At 42.3% G+C, this 15,872-nt stretch overlaps 1 protein-coding gene across 2 annotated transcripts; it reads left to right on the plus strand.

Annotated features, from left to right (window-relative positions):
- Window positions 1-4,562: 4,562 nt before the first annotated feature.
- ZNF483 (zinc finger protein 483) lies at window positions 4,563-15,345 on the plus strand. Of its 2 annotated transcripts, none has more exons than XM_036856429.1 (6): window positions 4,563-4,642; window positions 6,291-6,825; window positions 7,296-7,384; window positions 9,245-9,371; window positions 9,749-9,844; window positions 13,253-15,345. In XM_036856429.1, the coding sequence occupies exons 2-6, from the start codon at window positions 6,438-6,440 to the stop codon at window positions 14,818-14,820; spliced, it is 2,268 nt and encodes a 755-aa protein (XP_036712324.1). In that variant the 5' UTR covers window positions 4,563-4,642; window positions 6,291-6,437; the 3' UTR covers window positions 14,821-15,345. The 2 variants fall into 2 exon arrangements, with proteins under 2 accessions (XP_036712324.1, XP_036712325.1); XM_036856430.1 differs by lacking the exon at window positions 4,563-4,642 and adding an exon at window positions 5,173-5,243.
- Window positions 15,346-15,872: the final 527 nt, after the last annotated feature.

A 15,872-nucleotide genomic window follows, 5' to 3' on the forward strand; every position in this document is an offset into this window, starting at 1 on the left:
CTGGTCCAGTATAATACTACACCTTGCATTTTGGAGAATGAGGCAACCTGTCCCCTATCTTCTAGGGATAGGATTTATCCCTATACCAGAAGATTCTACCTCCTCTGATTTCCTTAGGACAGTGACTTCACAGGTTTTTGTTCACATCTCCCCCCAAAAAATTTTTTTTGAAAAACAATGTAACCCATTTGCACATTTTTAGGTTGACATCTAAAATTTCCCCTTATTACTTAAATAATTGAAAAGAAGAAATTTTGACAATGAATTCTATTGTAAATAGTAGCATTTTAAATAAAGGCCCAGGGACTTCCCTGGTGGCACAGTGGATAAACTCCGCAGTCCCACTGCAGGGGGACTGGGTTCGATCCCTGGTCGGGGAACTAGATCCCACATGCATGCCTCAGCTGAGGAGCCCGTGTGCCGCAACTAAGACCCCAGGCAACCAAATAAATATTTTTTAAAAAATAAAATAAAATAAAGGCCTGGGACTTCCCTGATGGCGCAGTGGTTAAGAACCCACCTGCCAGTGCAGGGGACACGAGTTCGATCCCTGGTCCGGGAAGATCCCACATGCCACGGAGCAGCTAAGCCCGTGTGCCACAACTACTGAAGCCCACGTGCCTAGAGCCCATGCTCTGCAGCAAGAGAAGCCACCGCAATGAGAAGCCCGCACACTGCAACGAGGAGTAGTGCACAACAATTTATACTAAGGCAATATAGTTTTAACCTTGAAAGTCTTATTGTTTACTTTATCATCCTTTTCTTCAACAAAAATATGTATATAAATTTAAATATTTGAAAATTTTTCTATGGTTATTTAAAAAATTACTATGAATAATCATAATTAATAGTACACAACTTATCAAAAACAACATAAATACATTACAACATTTTTTAAGGTTTCAACTATTAGTGATTAGCATATTTTTTATGTTACAGCTTTTTTTTTATGTTACAGCTTTTGAGAGTTATTAAACATGAAAAGTAAAATTTTATTGGAAATGTATTTCAATGAAAAGGACAGGGGCTTTAAAAAAAAAATAAAAAAGATACCCAGTTGCTGTTATTCACTTCCTCATTACCTAATTTAATATGTCAAATTGTCCCTTTGATGGTAGTTGTCAAGTTCTTCCTCTGAGGGCAATCAACCCTCGTTATTCTAGTCGGGAGATGGCTGAGAGGCATGGCTTGCTTTTGTAAAGTGAGAGAAGGGCCATTGTGAAATAGGACATCCTGATTTTTAAAGGCATTCTTAGGCAAAGCAATTTGAAGAAACACTATATATGATCTAGAGATTGATTTTCTTAGTACTATCCATGCCCCTATATCCTAAGAAAATCTTCATGTACTCCTGAGGACCCTTGTTCCAGAACAATGCATCTTCAGTGTTCTTCCTTCTTATCCTATTCTGTCCCTAGTCTCTCTTTGAAAAAATAACCTACCCAATACCTTCTCTTTCCATTCTCATATTCAGGCTGCACCTTTATTCTTTCCTCAACCCCCTGGACTTCCCTGAAATTAATTGCCTGAGGATCAACCAACTGCAAACTCCCATGGACACTTTTCCATTCCAATCTCATTAGAACTATTGACTCCATCGTCCCTTTCAAAATTCTCCTCTGTTGGTTTTCCTTTACCAGTTTCTCCTGATTCTTTTCTACTTACCAGTTAACTTCACTGCCTTCTCTCTCTGCCACCCCCTCAAAGTCAGCATTTCCTTGGGTTTTAACCACAGACCGCTTCTCACTCCACCTCCTCTTCATTGCAATCCTCACTCCCTCATCTTTAATTACTAAATGACTCTTTAATTTCTTTCTCCAGTTAAGTCATCTCTACCTAGATGTCCCACATGTGCTTCAAACTCAATGTATCCCCAACTGAATTTTAATCTTCTTTCTCAAACCTTCTTCCTGTGTCCCTTAGTGTATGTGGAACCAGCATCCAGTTGATCAAACCAGAGACCCTGGAGTAGCCTATAATCCCTTCTTCTCCCTCACTTTTATTCACTATCTACATATTGTCACTGAGTACTGTCAGTTGGGGTTTCTCTGGTTCCTGGCACAGAAAAATCTCATGTATGTACAAAAATATTTGAAGAAGAGTACTGGAGTAGTTCACAGAAACAAAGAAAAACTAAACATCATGAAGGATAGGAACTGGGCAGCTCCCAGGATCTCTGCAACAGGAATTGAAGATCATCCCCCAAGGAACTGCAACCAAATGATCCAGCAACAGCATAGCCTTTCATTTCTGGCTGTTGCAGAATGAAAATCCGAAGTCCCAAACTTTGATTCAAGCTTGCTTGAAATTAAAACAAACCATAGGTTGAAATGATAATAGATAAGAGGGAAATGACTGGGCTTCACCGGTGGTGCAGTGGTTGGGAGTCTGCCTGCCAATGCAGGGGATACGGGTTCGAGCCCTGGTCTGGGAAGATCCCACATGCCGCGGAGCGACTAGGCCCGTGGGCCACAATTGCTGAGCCTGCGCGTCTGGAGCCTGTGCTCTGCAACAGGAGAGGCCGCGATGGTGAGAGGCCCGCGCACCGCGATGAGGAGTGGCCCCCACTTGCCGCAATTAGAGAGGGCCCTCGCGCAGAAACGAAGACCCAACACAGCCATAAATAAATAAATAAATAACATTTAAAAAAAAAAAAAAAAAGAAATGACCTTGTTGACATAAATTCTCTGGGAATCCAAAGTACTCTGTTGGTCTAGCATTTCTCAAGAATAGAAGAGATAATCAGAAAAATTTGCGTTCTGATGACTAGAGGAGCACAATGAATAAGAGATTAACTCTTAAAGGGGCAAAGGTCATGTTTAAATTTCCAACCTATGCATTCTCTGTTTCTTGTTATTATGATATAGTTCTTTAATAAGAGGTTCCTGTCTTAAGGAATTGAATTTTCTTTTTCTTTTTTTGGCTGCATCAGGTCTTCATTGCTCTGCGTGGGCTTTCTCTAGTTGTGGCGAGCAGGGGCTACTCTTCGTTGCAGTGTGCGGGCTCTAGGCGCGCAGGCTTCAGTAGTTGTGGCACATGGGCTTAGTTGTGGCTCGCGGGCTCTAGTGTGCAGGCTCAGTAGTTGTGGTGCACGGGCTCAGTTGCTCCACGTGCGTCATTTGGGACCTTCCTGGACCAGGGCTCGAACCCGTGTCACCTGCATTGGCAGGCAGATTCTTAACCACAGCGCCACCAGGGAAGCCCCCTCCAGCTTCTCCTTGATGTCCCCTCCATTTTCAGCCAGTCAAGGGGAGGTGGTAGAGGAGAAGAAAATGCATTCAGACCTGGGACTGGACAGCTTCTTGACTTCGGGCAGCCCCGTTTCCTCGGCTTGCCTTGCTGTCTGTGAGATGAGTGCAGGGGTTCATTTAGTTGAGCTTGTTCTGTTCCTTTAAAGTCTCAGAGCCTTGACTCACCCTGCTCCTTCAGTCTAGAATACTTTTCTCTCCCAAGGGCACCGCTCCAAAAGTCACTTAGTTATAGGACACTCCCGACAATCCTTCTGGAGTTCATCAGCCCTTTTTGCTATTCCCCCAGTAATCCCTGCAAGTACCATTCACATATTCAACAAATATCTGTTGAGCACCTACTACATGCCAGGTACTGTTCTAGGGCCTGGAGAGTGTATTTCCATGGAACAAACCAGATTAAAATCCTTATCCTTGTGGAATTGATAGTCTAGTGAAAAAGCAGACAATAAGCAGTAATCAAATAAGAAAATGATATGATACGTTGAAAGGGGAAATAGGAGTGGGGATGGGATTCCACTTTAAGCAGAGAAGTGATAGAGCTTCACTGAGAAGATTCGTGAGCCATACAGGATACCTAGGCAGGCAGCAAGTCAGCCATACGTGCCAGGCAGGTTGGAGGGAGAGGGAGAGCGAGGAGGCCATTGTGACTAGAGCAGGGAAGTGGGGGTAGAGGTCAGGGAGGTTATGAGTGGCCAGATTCCATCGGCCTTGTAGCCCACTGTAAAAATTAGAATTTCTACCCTGGGTGAAATGGGAAGGCTTTAGAGGGTTTTCAGTAGAGGAAGTCCATAATCTGTTTTTGGTTTTTTAAGCATCTCTCTGGCTGCAACATGAAGAGACAAGAGAAGAAAAGTGAAATCAAGAAGCTATTGCAATAATCCAGGCGAGACATGATGGTGGTTTGGACCATTATGGTGGCAGGTGTGTAAGCCATAAAATTAATATTTGTTTAATTCAAGTTGCGGCATTAATTATGGCTTGCAGTGAATGCACCACTAATATGCTTCTGCAGTGGGTTTTTGCAGCCTGGATTTCGGAGAAGGGTAAGGAAGAGGGGAGGGACGGTTTGAGGTTACCAAGGAAACAGAACATCATAGATCTGAAAACCTGAGACGGCTCTAGGCCTTTAGGCCTCTGGCGCAGCAATAATTCCGCAGCTGAGACCACCAGCGCTTCCCAAAGACCATGCGCAATAGGCCGGGCTGGGAGCCTATGGAAAGCACGGGACTTTCGCAAAGCGGGACAGGCGCATCCCGGGAATCGTAGTTCTGCGCCCCTGCGCAGGCGCAGTGAGCCCCCCGCCGGTGGGGCTTGCGCGCGCAGCTCCTGCAGGACCAGTTTCTAGAAGCTTGTTGCGGTGGTGTGGGTCATGGCTGCGGGTCCTGACGCAGGTAGTGGTTGCCCCGGGCCCTTAGTTTGGGGGCTGCGGCCAGGTCGCCGGCTCCGAGGGCGCACCTTGGGCGGGGTGGGGGCCGAGGGCAGTCTCGCTGTGCACACTCAACGCCGCAGCTTCTGCGGGAGGTGGGCGCGCTCCGGGATGGAGCTTTTCTCCATCGCTTCCCTGCGCCCATGGTCTTGCAACTTCGCTACTTTGGTATTTTGGGCGGGAAAATTAATTGTGTGAGCATGGGGGTAGGGGACTGTCCCGTGTACTGCGGGTTGTTTAGCAGCCTTTCTGGCTCCACTCATTAGGTACCCGTAGCATCCCTCCTCCTTAGTCGTGATAACCAAAATGTCTTCAGACATTGCCAAACGTCCCCTGCGGGGCAAATTCCCCCCCGCACCCCCCTCGTTTGAGAACTTCTTTCTGCCTGCGTCACATTTTCGCAGAGCCTTTATTGTAAGCTCCCTGGAGATCGTGACAGGTGCCTTGCTTAACCACTGCAGAGTCTCAGGTGTCCAGCGCGGCGCCAGGTACGTGGTGGGCGCCTAATATTTGGCGGAGGAAGAAATGACGTAATGCATACTGTGTGCCGGCCTTTGTGCTCGGAGGTGGGTAATTTTTGGTATGATAGTTGCAGTTGGAGGACAGTGTCCTCACTTGCCGGAGTGAAGCACATCTCAGACTATATCGTCATTTTTTGGGTGCTCTGTGAGGGTGGGGGCCCAGTTTCATTGTCCATGCCTGTCTCCTTAGTGTCCCGCTCTCAGGTCATTGTATATGGTCAGTTATTTGTGGAATGAGAAAATGCATGCAACACAGGGCAGGCTTTGTGCAGAAGAGCACTTGGGAATCAGAGAAAGCCTCATACAAGAGGTGACAGTGGAAAGGAGTCAAGTTTTAATGAGTAAGCTTGGTAGGAGAGGAAAAGAAGGCAGCATTCCAAGGAGAGGGAATGGCTCTAGTGCAAAGGCGGAAGGAGTTAGAGTTTTTGGAAATGGAGAGATACCTTCTTACGGCTGCAGTGTCCATCAGGGGCAGCTAGAGCTGGAGGTGAGGTCATCAGGGCAGGGTTTCTAGACCATCACTTGTGGCTTCAGTGTTTGAATTTTATCTTGAGGCAGTTGGGGAGTGATAGGACCATATCTTGCATATTAGAAGGAATCCTTAGGCTTTGGTGTGAGACTGAATTGAAGAAGGCTGTCCTTAGGTGGTTTCAGTAGGAGAGAATGGAGAGGTTCTTATGAAATAAAACCACCAGATCTTGGTTATTGATTTTGTTAGAAATTTGAGAGTCAAATATGAAGTCAAGTTTCTCAGTTGAGCAGCTGGTGGGAAATTGTGTGGCCATTCATTGAGAGAGGGCAGGAGTGGAATAGGTTTGGATCCTCTTGTAGCAGTGAGCCTTTTCTGATATGTTTTGCTGATGAGGAGTATTTAGTCTGAAGAAACTGTTTTCTTGGAGGGTACCTTTAATTACCCTCAAGTAACTTCTCAGCTTTTCACCTACAGAGAAAATTATTCTTTTAATACAGTAGGGCGGTTCTAGGCCTCTGAGAATGTGTGTGTGTGTGTATGTATCAGAACCAAACTAAGAACAATGTTTTTTAGGAGTCACAATTTGTTTCATTTATTTCATAACTTATATTTCTTGACAGTTTCTGCAAGACCATAAAGTGGATCCTTGGAACACTTGATATTTTGCTGGAGAGTGCCTTTTGGTGGCCTGTGTTGACACTCGAAGTCTAAAGGGGACTGAATTCCTCCTGGTGATACACATTGCAAGCCGGAGTAGCCTGAGCGAGATGACAGCCATCCCCCTAGATCCTCACACTTTGGTCTCAAGTGAACAAAACAAGGTGCTAAGAATGGAGACCCCTGGGGATCAAGAAGCGCTCCTAAGAGGAGACACTGTTGACCCAGAGTCTTTCAGACAGAGGTTCAGGTGGTTTTGTTACTCCGAAGAGGCTGGACCCAGAAAAGCCCTGAATCAACTGTGGGAGCTCTGCATTCAGTGGCTGAGACCAGACATCCACACGAAACAACAGATTCTCGAGCTTTTGGTGTTTGAGCAATTCCTGACCGTTTTGCCAGGGGAGATCAGGATTTGGGTCAGGTCACAACATCCTGAGAGTAGCGAGGAAGTGGTGACCCTAGTGGAGGAGTTGACCCAAGTGCTTGAAGAAAAGGAAGGTGAGATTAATAGATGGAGGGAGGAAGTGGGAGAGATCTCCTCAAGATATGAAAGTAAACTCCCCAAAAGAGCACTTTCATTTAATAAGTGATTCTTGCTCAAGCCACTGTGCAAGGACTATGAAGAAAACACTTTACTACATAAAACAGATGTGTTATTTCATCTTAATATACCTTATAAATATTTTAAAGATTATTATGAAAATTAAATACGTTAAAACAGTGGGTATATGGAATGAATGAAATCAGTTTTTGTGAGCTTAGAAATTGAAAGGATATTTTATGAGGTGGGGGGGAAGTTTGGGTTTTAATAGGAAACTGTATCTTTGGCTGTCCTGTGTGTCTTCAAAGCGTAGGGAAAACTTTTTTTCTGTTTTTTCTGACCTTTTTCTCCAGAGTGACATATATAATAATTTCTAGTCTGAGAAGCTCATTTAAAAGGTTGGACTGTTTTTTTTCCCCCTTCCTAGATACGATCTCTCAAGATTCTGTTATTTCCCAAGAGGAGAATCCTGAAGAAGATAAAACAGTTTCTGTTCTTCCAAATACTGAGTCCCAAGTAAGCTTCCTTTCACTGGTTTTCATTCATTCATTTTTTTTTTACCGGAAATTTTCATTCTTAAGTTAATTTGTTAATTGAGGTTTGATTGACCTACAACATTTTATTAGTTTCAGGTGTATGATGTAATGATTCGATATTTGTATATATTGTGAAATGACCACCACAGTAAGTTTAGGTAACATACGTCACCATGTATGGTTACAGGTTTTCATTCTTAAGTAGATACTCACTGAGCTCCTCCTGGGTGGTATAAAGACGCAAGAATAATTAAGACAGTCTCCTTTTCCTCACAGCCTTCACATTCTTAGAGCTCATTCTTCATATGCTATTTTACTTCAGTTACCAGAATTGATCATGTCTGACTCTAATAAAAACAAAAATATTTATTAAAATTCAACAGTTATTCCTGATAAAATTGGCCAGGTGGAAATAGAATTATATTTCCTGAACATGATAAGAAAATTTTCCAGCTGGATAATGTTGGAAAATTAAAAGCAGTCCTCACAATAAAAAGTAAGAAGATAAGGATGTCTCACCTTACTGCTATTAATGAGTATTTTCTGAGTATTCTAGCCAATACAGTGCTAGAAGAAGGAAATGAGGTAAGTACAGATATGAAAGAAGCAAGTGTATATTACTTACAGATAACATAGTCTTTTTGGAAAACCTCAGAGAATCAACCGAACACGTACTGAAACTCATACAATAGCTGAGAAAAGTAGCTGGTTACAAATCAGTAAGTTTCCTGTATACCAATAATTATCAGTCAGGAAAAAAAATTCTTATTCACAATGGTAAATAATAGTGCTCTGGTAGGCTGATAATGGCCCCCTGAAATATGTCCACTTCCTAATCCCTGGAACCTGAGAATGTTACTTTATTTGGAAGAAAGGTCTTTGCAGATGTGATAAAATAGGGATTTGAAATGAGGAAATTACTCTGGATTATATGGGTGGGCCCTAAATGCCATCACAAGTGTACTTAGAGAGAGCTTGAACACAGGAACAGGAGAAAGGGACGTGGCGATTGGAGTGATAAGGCCGCAAACCAAGGAACACCACGGAATGCTGACAGCCAAGAGAGCTGGAAGAGACAAGGAATGGATTCTCCCTCAGAGCCTGAAGGGCATGCAGTTCCCGCAACACCTGGATTTCAGACTTCTGGCCTCCAGAATTTGGGAGGATAAATTTCTGTTGTCTTAAGCCACCAGAGTTGTGGTAATTTGTTATAGGAGCCACAGGAAGCTACTCCAAGTGCTAATAGTCGCTCTGTTGTACTGCCTTTCAAAATGTCATGCTGTAGCGGATGCTATGGAAAGTGTGTTTTAAGGATTAATTGTGCTCATTTGTAATTTGGAGTAATTGTAAGTGTGAGTTTGTCATTGAACACAGATCCTTGTTTGATTGTGATAGAAAATAATTGCTACTTAGAGCCAATTGGAAATTACAGTTTAGAATATAGTCACTGATGTTACTCTTACATGTTTAATTATTGCCTGTAGTGCTTATATTCTGCAGATTTCGGGTTTGGGAATGTAATTTGTATCCTTCATTTAATATTTTCTGTTAATCCTAGAAATCATTGTGTTAGGGTGAATTTGATCAGTGTTAGACATTCCAGAGAATCCTTGTACAGCATTTCACACCAGGAACTAAATGGCAAAGGCAGGGATTGTTTCATAATCTTGTTCTGTGTCACTTGTAACAGATGTATAATAGCTACCTTGAAGTTTGCTTTGGAATTCTCAGAAACTTGAATACCATCAAAACTAGTACTTTGTATCCTAACTACTTCTCTGAATTCTTAGGATCTATTTGGGAATAACCCAATGCAAAAAGGCTGTCTTTGGTGTTCTAGGAATCCATGACACTCAAGGATGTAGCTGTGACCTTTTCCAGAGGAGAGTGGAGGACGCTGGAGCCTTCTCAAAAGGAGATATATAAGGAAGTGCTGCTGGAGAACTATAGGAACCTAGAATTTCTGGGTAAAGACATCTTCTCTTCATAATCTAGCATCTAAGCTGGGTATCTTTTTGTCCATTTTTATTGAAAGATAAGTGCTATTAACTGTTTTGGCTGGGCTTACAGGGGTGATGTGACTAATCCTAAAAATGGGTCCTAAAAATGTACTTTTCTACAATGTTTTCTCCAAGAAAGGGTCTTTGCTTCATTGAGCCGAAAATGTTGAGCACCATTTTGCTGTTGCCGAGGCCATACCTTCCCCAGTGTTCTCCTCAAATGCCAGTATTGAAGTCTGTTTGGCAGCATCCTTTTCTTCCCTGGAGAACCAGAGGCTGTGAATGTTGGAATGTCTTTGTTCTAGGCAAAAACAGCCATTTTCTATTCTTTTCTCTATGAGCAGGCTTTCCAGTTTCCAAGTTAGATTTGATTTCCCAGCTAAAGTGGGCTGGACTACCACGGCTGCTGCAAAAACAAGTCTCAAGAGGCTCCAGACCAGGTGAGTCGGTGAAAAGTGGAGGAGGAAATTGAAGTAGTTGCTTTACCAAGCCATTTGGAGGAATTTTGGAAATGTTGGGTGGGCTCGGTGCTAACATAGAAAGATGATTAGAATATCCACCTTGCCGTCCTGGAATGTTCATTTTAACAGGGGAGACTGTTAGTTTGGGTCCTCGAGAAGCAGATGCCCAGATACGATTAGCCAGGTCAGAGACTTACTGGGGAGAATTCCAGGGAAGGAAAGCTGGGAGGGGACTGGAAGAGGCTGGGATTGCTGTCAGAGTGTGATGCAGGTCTGACACCTGTGACAAGAGAGGGAAGGAAGGAAGGCTGGGTAGGATGAGTCTTAGATTGAAGTGCAGGTTGAGGAGGTCTTGGCAAAGCCAAAAAAGAGTCTTCCCGCCAAGAGTCACCTATCAGAGTCGTATGCCTCATGGAAATGGGCCTAGTATCCCTGCCATACTTGAAATTGACTGGGAGCACCTGTGGCAAAGTGGCCTTGGTGTGATGCTGTGGTGGTCATTGAGCAGCAGTGGGGGGCTGTTGGGTAAGCACCCCAGAGGAGGAGCTCTGAGAGGCACGTTTCCATGGATGCCATAGATGCAGACATCAGAACTAAACGTGTTGGTAATGGGATGTATGTCCTAATGGTGGCATGTGTAAGGAGCAGTGGGAAGATACAGGAGCAAGGGCTTAATTAACAATTGAATTGAGTCTTGGAGAAGAAATAGGAGTTCGTTCAATGGACAGCATGTATAGTATAATTTGTTAAAAGGAAAAAAATGTACATATACATGTATATGTTTAAATGTATAGATACATATGGGATTTTACTGTCTGGAGAACATTCCATGTTAACACTGGTTATCATTGAGGGATTACATTTTTTCTCTATTTTCTTCCTTACACTTTAATAATAAACATATTAAGTTTGTATTTTTAAAAATCAAAATAAATTATTATATATCAATACCTTGGTTTATTTTAAGGAAAAAAACAATAATTTACTTTGCTCTATTCCATCTTATTAACCGTTCATTTTAGTCAACCTGTTGGCTGTTTCCAGCATAGTTACACAAGTAAAGGACGGCAGTTGTCTTTTTATGTTTAAGTACATTTGGGAGAGTTGTTTTGAAAACGGATTCTAAAAATGTTTTGAGTAAAATCTAGCAGCATTGGTATAAATACACGCCTCTCCCCCCAGGATGCTTATGTAAAAGAAGCATCATTTAGATGTACAACTTATTTAAAAAGTCATTTACAACAGAGTGGAGAAAAAGGTTTTGACAGACAAAGCCAGAATCAAGGGCTATGATTTATAAAAAGCTCGTGCAAATCAGTAAGGAACACTGAGTATGTTAGAAAAATGAGCAAGGAACTTCAGCAGATAGCTAACCAAAATAACTGACAAAAATAAAATTTAAGAAGCTGTTAACATGAAAAAAGTGTTCCAAATCACTGGTCAACAATGTAATTTACATTTAAGGAACAGTACTATTTATTATGAATCAAATTTGCAAAGGTTTAGAGAAAAAGCATTTGACCATAGAAGAGTAGTCAGATACTTCTCATCATGTATTATGTGGTGATAGAATTTTTCTACCCTTTGGTTCAGTGATTCCACTTTTATGACTCAGTTCTGCGGAAGTATTAATCATTTGATAAACATGCCATAAGGAAATAACTAGTAATATATTGATATGATGGATTATTATGTGATTAAAATCATGAAGAATTAACTAATGAGGTGGGAAAGAATTATGAATAAAAACAGTAACTGTACATATTATACATAGATTTTCTATTCTACAATGTGCAGAAAAATTTCCAGAAGAAAATACACAGAATTTTTAATAATGGTTAACTTCTGGGTAATAGGATTTTATGTCTTATTTTATTTCTTTATGTTTTGAAAAGCGCTCGTTAGCATTTAATGAACCTCCCTCCATGTAGCTTCATGCTGCCAGGACAGCCCCCCCCCCCCCCCCCGCCAATCTTCTCAGCTCTTCTGCTGAAGAATTTGGCCTTCAGGATGACAGGCTGCTTTGGGCGCTCTCTCTTCCCCAGAACTTTGTAGTAGCCCGATTGCTCCACATTAGTGATAGGAGCAGCTCCAGTCTTGTTTTTGGCAGCATTTAGCATATCTGCTCACTGACCAAGGTCCACAGTTTATCCAGGTTGACATTGGGGCAGAAGCTCTAGTTCCTTGCTAAGTGGTAATGCCTCATACCAACTTTCCCAGAGTAACCCTGGGTGATATTTTTCGAAATTGATCCTCTGGTGACATGTGCCACCAGCATTACCCTGGCCTCCCAGATGCTTCTGGTGTTTGCTGATGCGATCATGGCTGGGGCTCATGTGGCCCCTAAGCTTCCAGTTCTTCCTTAGTCTGGATGGCATGTTGGTGACTGTCAAGTCTTGAGAGCCATCCAGGATTTTGTATTTTATAGTTATCTGGTTAAAAAGTCTTATGAAAGTGACACTGGAATCTCATAACTAAGAGCCAGGATGAATGATGTGGTTAATAAAAGAATTCAGGGTTCTGAGAGGAGCACAGATCTCGAGAGGGTGGTGTTGGAGATTGTGGGACTTGCACCCTAGGCCCTATCAGATTTTCTGTGTTTGTGATAGTGAAGGTGCATAGGGATTGAATTCTAGGCAGTATGAAGTATTAAGATGCTGTCGTGTAGTAGGGACCATAAATGGATGCCTGGTTAGAGTATTCATAAGATTGGTAGGGCCAGATTGTGGTAACCTTTGAAAGTCTAGCATAGGTGTTATTGCATATCTGTGATGTGATTAACATTGTCTATAAACTTAGTGCTATTTGGCTGCTTTGAGGAGAGGCAGTATGGTACAGGGGTCAGAAGTGTGGGCTTTGGTGTCAGACTGGGTTAAAAATCTGGCTCTACCACTTACAGTACACGTAACCTTGGGAAAGCTGTTTACACTCTTTGTGCCTAGTTGTCACATCCATAAAACAGGGATAATAATAGGACCTACTTCATAGGGTTATTGTGAAAATTAAGTGAAATACAAGTAAAGTGCTTGGTATGGGACCTGGCATTTGGTAATTATTCAATAAATGTTTGCACTATCATTATTATTTGGAAGGAGAATAGATTGGATGGCAAGAGGAATAAGTTTGAACCTATTACAGAAATTTGAAATGAGGGTGAGAACTTGCATCTCTAACTATAAAGCACAAACCTTTCATCTTCCTCAGTATTTTTCCTAAGCTCTAAGTTTCCCCAGTTCCCACATGTCACTTTTCCCTTCCCTGTTTTATGACACTCTGAGACACACCCTGTTTCTTACAGTCTCTACTGTCTCTATTCCTATTTTAGTCCCAAATGCAGCAGCTTCCTTTATTGCAAACAGGAAATATTGTATTTGTTATTTCTTTTAGAGTGTGAACTTAGCGGTGAATTGAAGGAATCTGGCGGAAATCAAGATGTTCTTACGGAAGAATGGACTTTAGATAAAATAATAGAAAGGTATCTAATGAGTGGTGATTGTGACTTGATGGGAGAATCCTGTAAACATTATGGCAGACTAGAGGAGGGTCGTAGTGATAGGGAACATTCACAAGTAGCAATCACACAAAAGAAAACTCAAGGGAGAGGCAATAAGGGTGAGGAATTTGACTCAGAAAAGAGCCCTTTTGGAAATAACTTCAAACCACCTTCAGACCTAATTAAACATCTCAGAATCTACTTAAGGAAGAAATCTCGGAGGTATAACGAAGGCAAGAAACCCTTCAGTTTTCATTCAGACCTTGTCCCGAACCGCAAGGAACACGGTGGAGAAAAGCCACGAAAATGTAATGAAGGCAGGAAAGCCTTAAGTCACTCTTCATCTCTGACTGAACATCAGAAACATCAGAAAATCCATTTTGGGGAAAAGTCCCAGAAGTGCAGTAGCTGTGGGGTAGCCTTTACTCAAAACTCATCCCTTAGTAAGAGAAAAAACTCTACATGCGAAAAATGTTGGAAAGATTTAGGTCAAGATGCAGCCGTAGATAAAGACGAGGGAACTGAGACTGGAGAAAAAACCCATAAATGCAGCAAATGTGGAAAAGCCTTTGGCTATAGCGCCTCACTGACCAAACATAGGAGAATTCACACTGGGGAGAAACCCTACATGTGCAATGAGTGTGGAAAAGCCTTCAGTGACAGCTCATCACTCACACCACACCACCGAACCCACAGTGGAGAAAAGCCCTTCAAGTGTGATGATTGTGGAAAATCTTTCACCCTGAGTGCCCACCTCATTAAACATCAGAGAGTTCACACTGGAGAGAAACCCTATAAATGTAAAGAATGTGGGAGGCCCTTCAGTGACAGTTCATCTCTTATTCAGCATCAGCGAATTCATACTGGAGAAAAACCCTACACGTGTAAAAACTGTGGAAAATCCTTCAGTCATAGCTCATCCCTTTCCAAACATCAGAGAATTCATACCGGAGAGAAACCCTATAAGTGTGGTGAGTGTGGGAAAGCCTTCAGACAGAATTCTTGCCTTACCCGACATCAGAGGATTCATACTGGAGAAAAGCCGTATTTGTGTAATGATTGCGGGATGACTTTTAGCCATTTTACATCTGTGATTTATCATCAGAGACTTCATTCAGGAGAAAAACCTTACAAGTGTACCCAGTGTGAGAAAGCCTTCCCTACCCATTCGCTCCTTAGCCGTCATCAGAGAATTCATACGGGCGTCAAGCCTTATAAATGTAAGGACTGTGGAAAATCCTTCAGTCAGAGTTCATCTCTTAATGAACATCATCGAATTCATACTGGAGAGAAACCCTATGAATGTAACTACTGTGGAGCAACCTTTAGTCGAAGCTCAATCCTTGTAGAACACCTGAAAATTCATACCGGCAGGAGAGAATACGAATGCAACGAATGCGAGAAGACATTCAAAAGTAATTCTGGCCTCATCAGGCATCGGGGATTTCATTCTGCAGAGTAATTCTTGGAAATATAGTAAGGTGGGGGGTGGGATTTAGTCACAGTTGTCCCTTGTCAAAAACCTGGGGTGTAAACTACCACAACATTGATTAGTAGGAAATTTAGTCACAATTGTCCCTTATTAAAAACCGGGGGTGTAAACTACCACAACATTGGTTAGTAGGAAATTTAGTCACATTAGTCCCTCATTAAAAACCTGGGGTGTAAACTGCCGCAGCATTGATTAGTAGCTGCAACTTTGATGGGTTGGCAGCTAGGAAAAAGATACTTTTTGTCATTCACCCCTCTTCTTTGCAAGGATGTCAACTTTCAGTAGATAGTGATTCGGGTTGGTAAAGTCACATGAAAAGAGAAGAAAGTAGTAGTATGAGATGTGAAATGATTCTGAAAAGCCAAATGTGAATTTAAAAAGCAGGAGAGGGGTGCACAGGGCCCATCTTACGAACCTCTTCTCTTCAGATTGCCTTCTCTCCTAGCTTCCGCGTTCACTACCATGTAGTTTTATAGAAAGAGGACCTGACTGTAGTCAGGTAATCTGGGTTCTGTCCCAGTTTGCTGACCAACTTCCTATATAACCTTGGATAAATCATTTGACCTTTCTGAATTTTAGTTTCTTTACTGGTAAAGTGAAGGGGTGGGACTAATGATTTCTGAGGTTTCTTTCTTTGGTACCTCTGGTACTTTCTGAAGCTGTGGGAATAAGTTAAACATTTTTGATTCTTTGGCATTTTCAAGTTTCCCTAGTAGAAAATAACTCATTTAAGCTACTGAACTTCTGGCTTAGTGACAATGCAGTATGCTTTTTGAATACTTGATGCCAGAATTGCTCAAATGCTGTGCACAGGAACAAGTCAGTAGAGCTCAAACAGGTTTGCCTTCAGGGAGTGTTTTGATTGGACAAAGCACCCCAACCTGTTTTTCCTCTAGACTTTGGCCGTGGGGATTGGGAATCTCGATGGCATGCTCCTGGGCCATCTCAGCCATGAGAGTAACAGTCCTAGGAAAATAGTTGAGGGGTTGGGGGGGAAACGGGTACTGAAAACGGCTATTTTG

This window comes from Balaenoptera musculus, chromosome 6 (assembly GCF_009873245.2).
Source record: "Balaenoptera musculus isolate JJ_BM4_2016_0621 chromosome 6, mBalMus1.pri.v3, whole genome shotgun sequence".
Lineage (NCBI taxonomy): Eukaryota > Metazoa > Chordata > Mammalia > Artiodactyla > Balaenopteridae > Balaenoptera > Balaenoptera musculus.

Coding starts and splice junctions, on each gene's coding strand:
- ZNF483 (XM_036856429.1), top strand. CDS start 6,438: ATGACAGCCATCCCCCTAGATCCTCACACTTTGGTCTCAAGTGAACAA. Junction 9,372..9,748: donor TAGGAACCTAGAATTTCTGG/GTAAAGACATCT, acceptor CTCTATGAGCAG/GCTTTCCAGTTTCCAAGTTA. Junction 9,845..13,252: donor CTCAAGAGGCTCCAGACCAG/GTGAGTCGGTGA, acceptor TATTTCTTTTAG/AGTGTGAACTTAGCGGTGAA.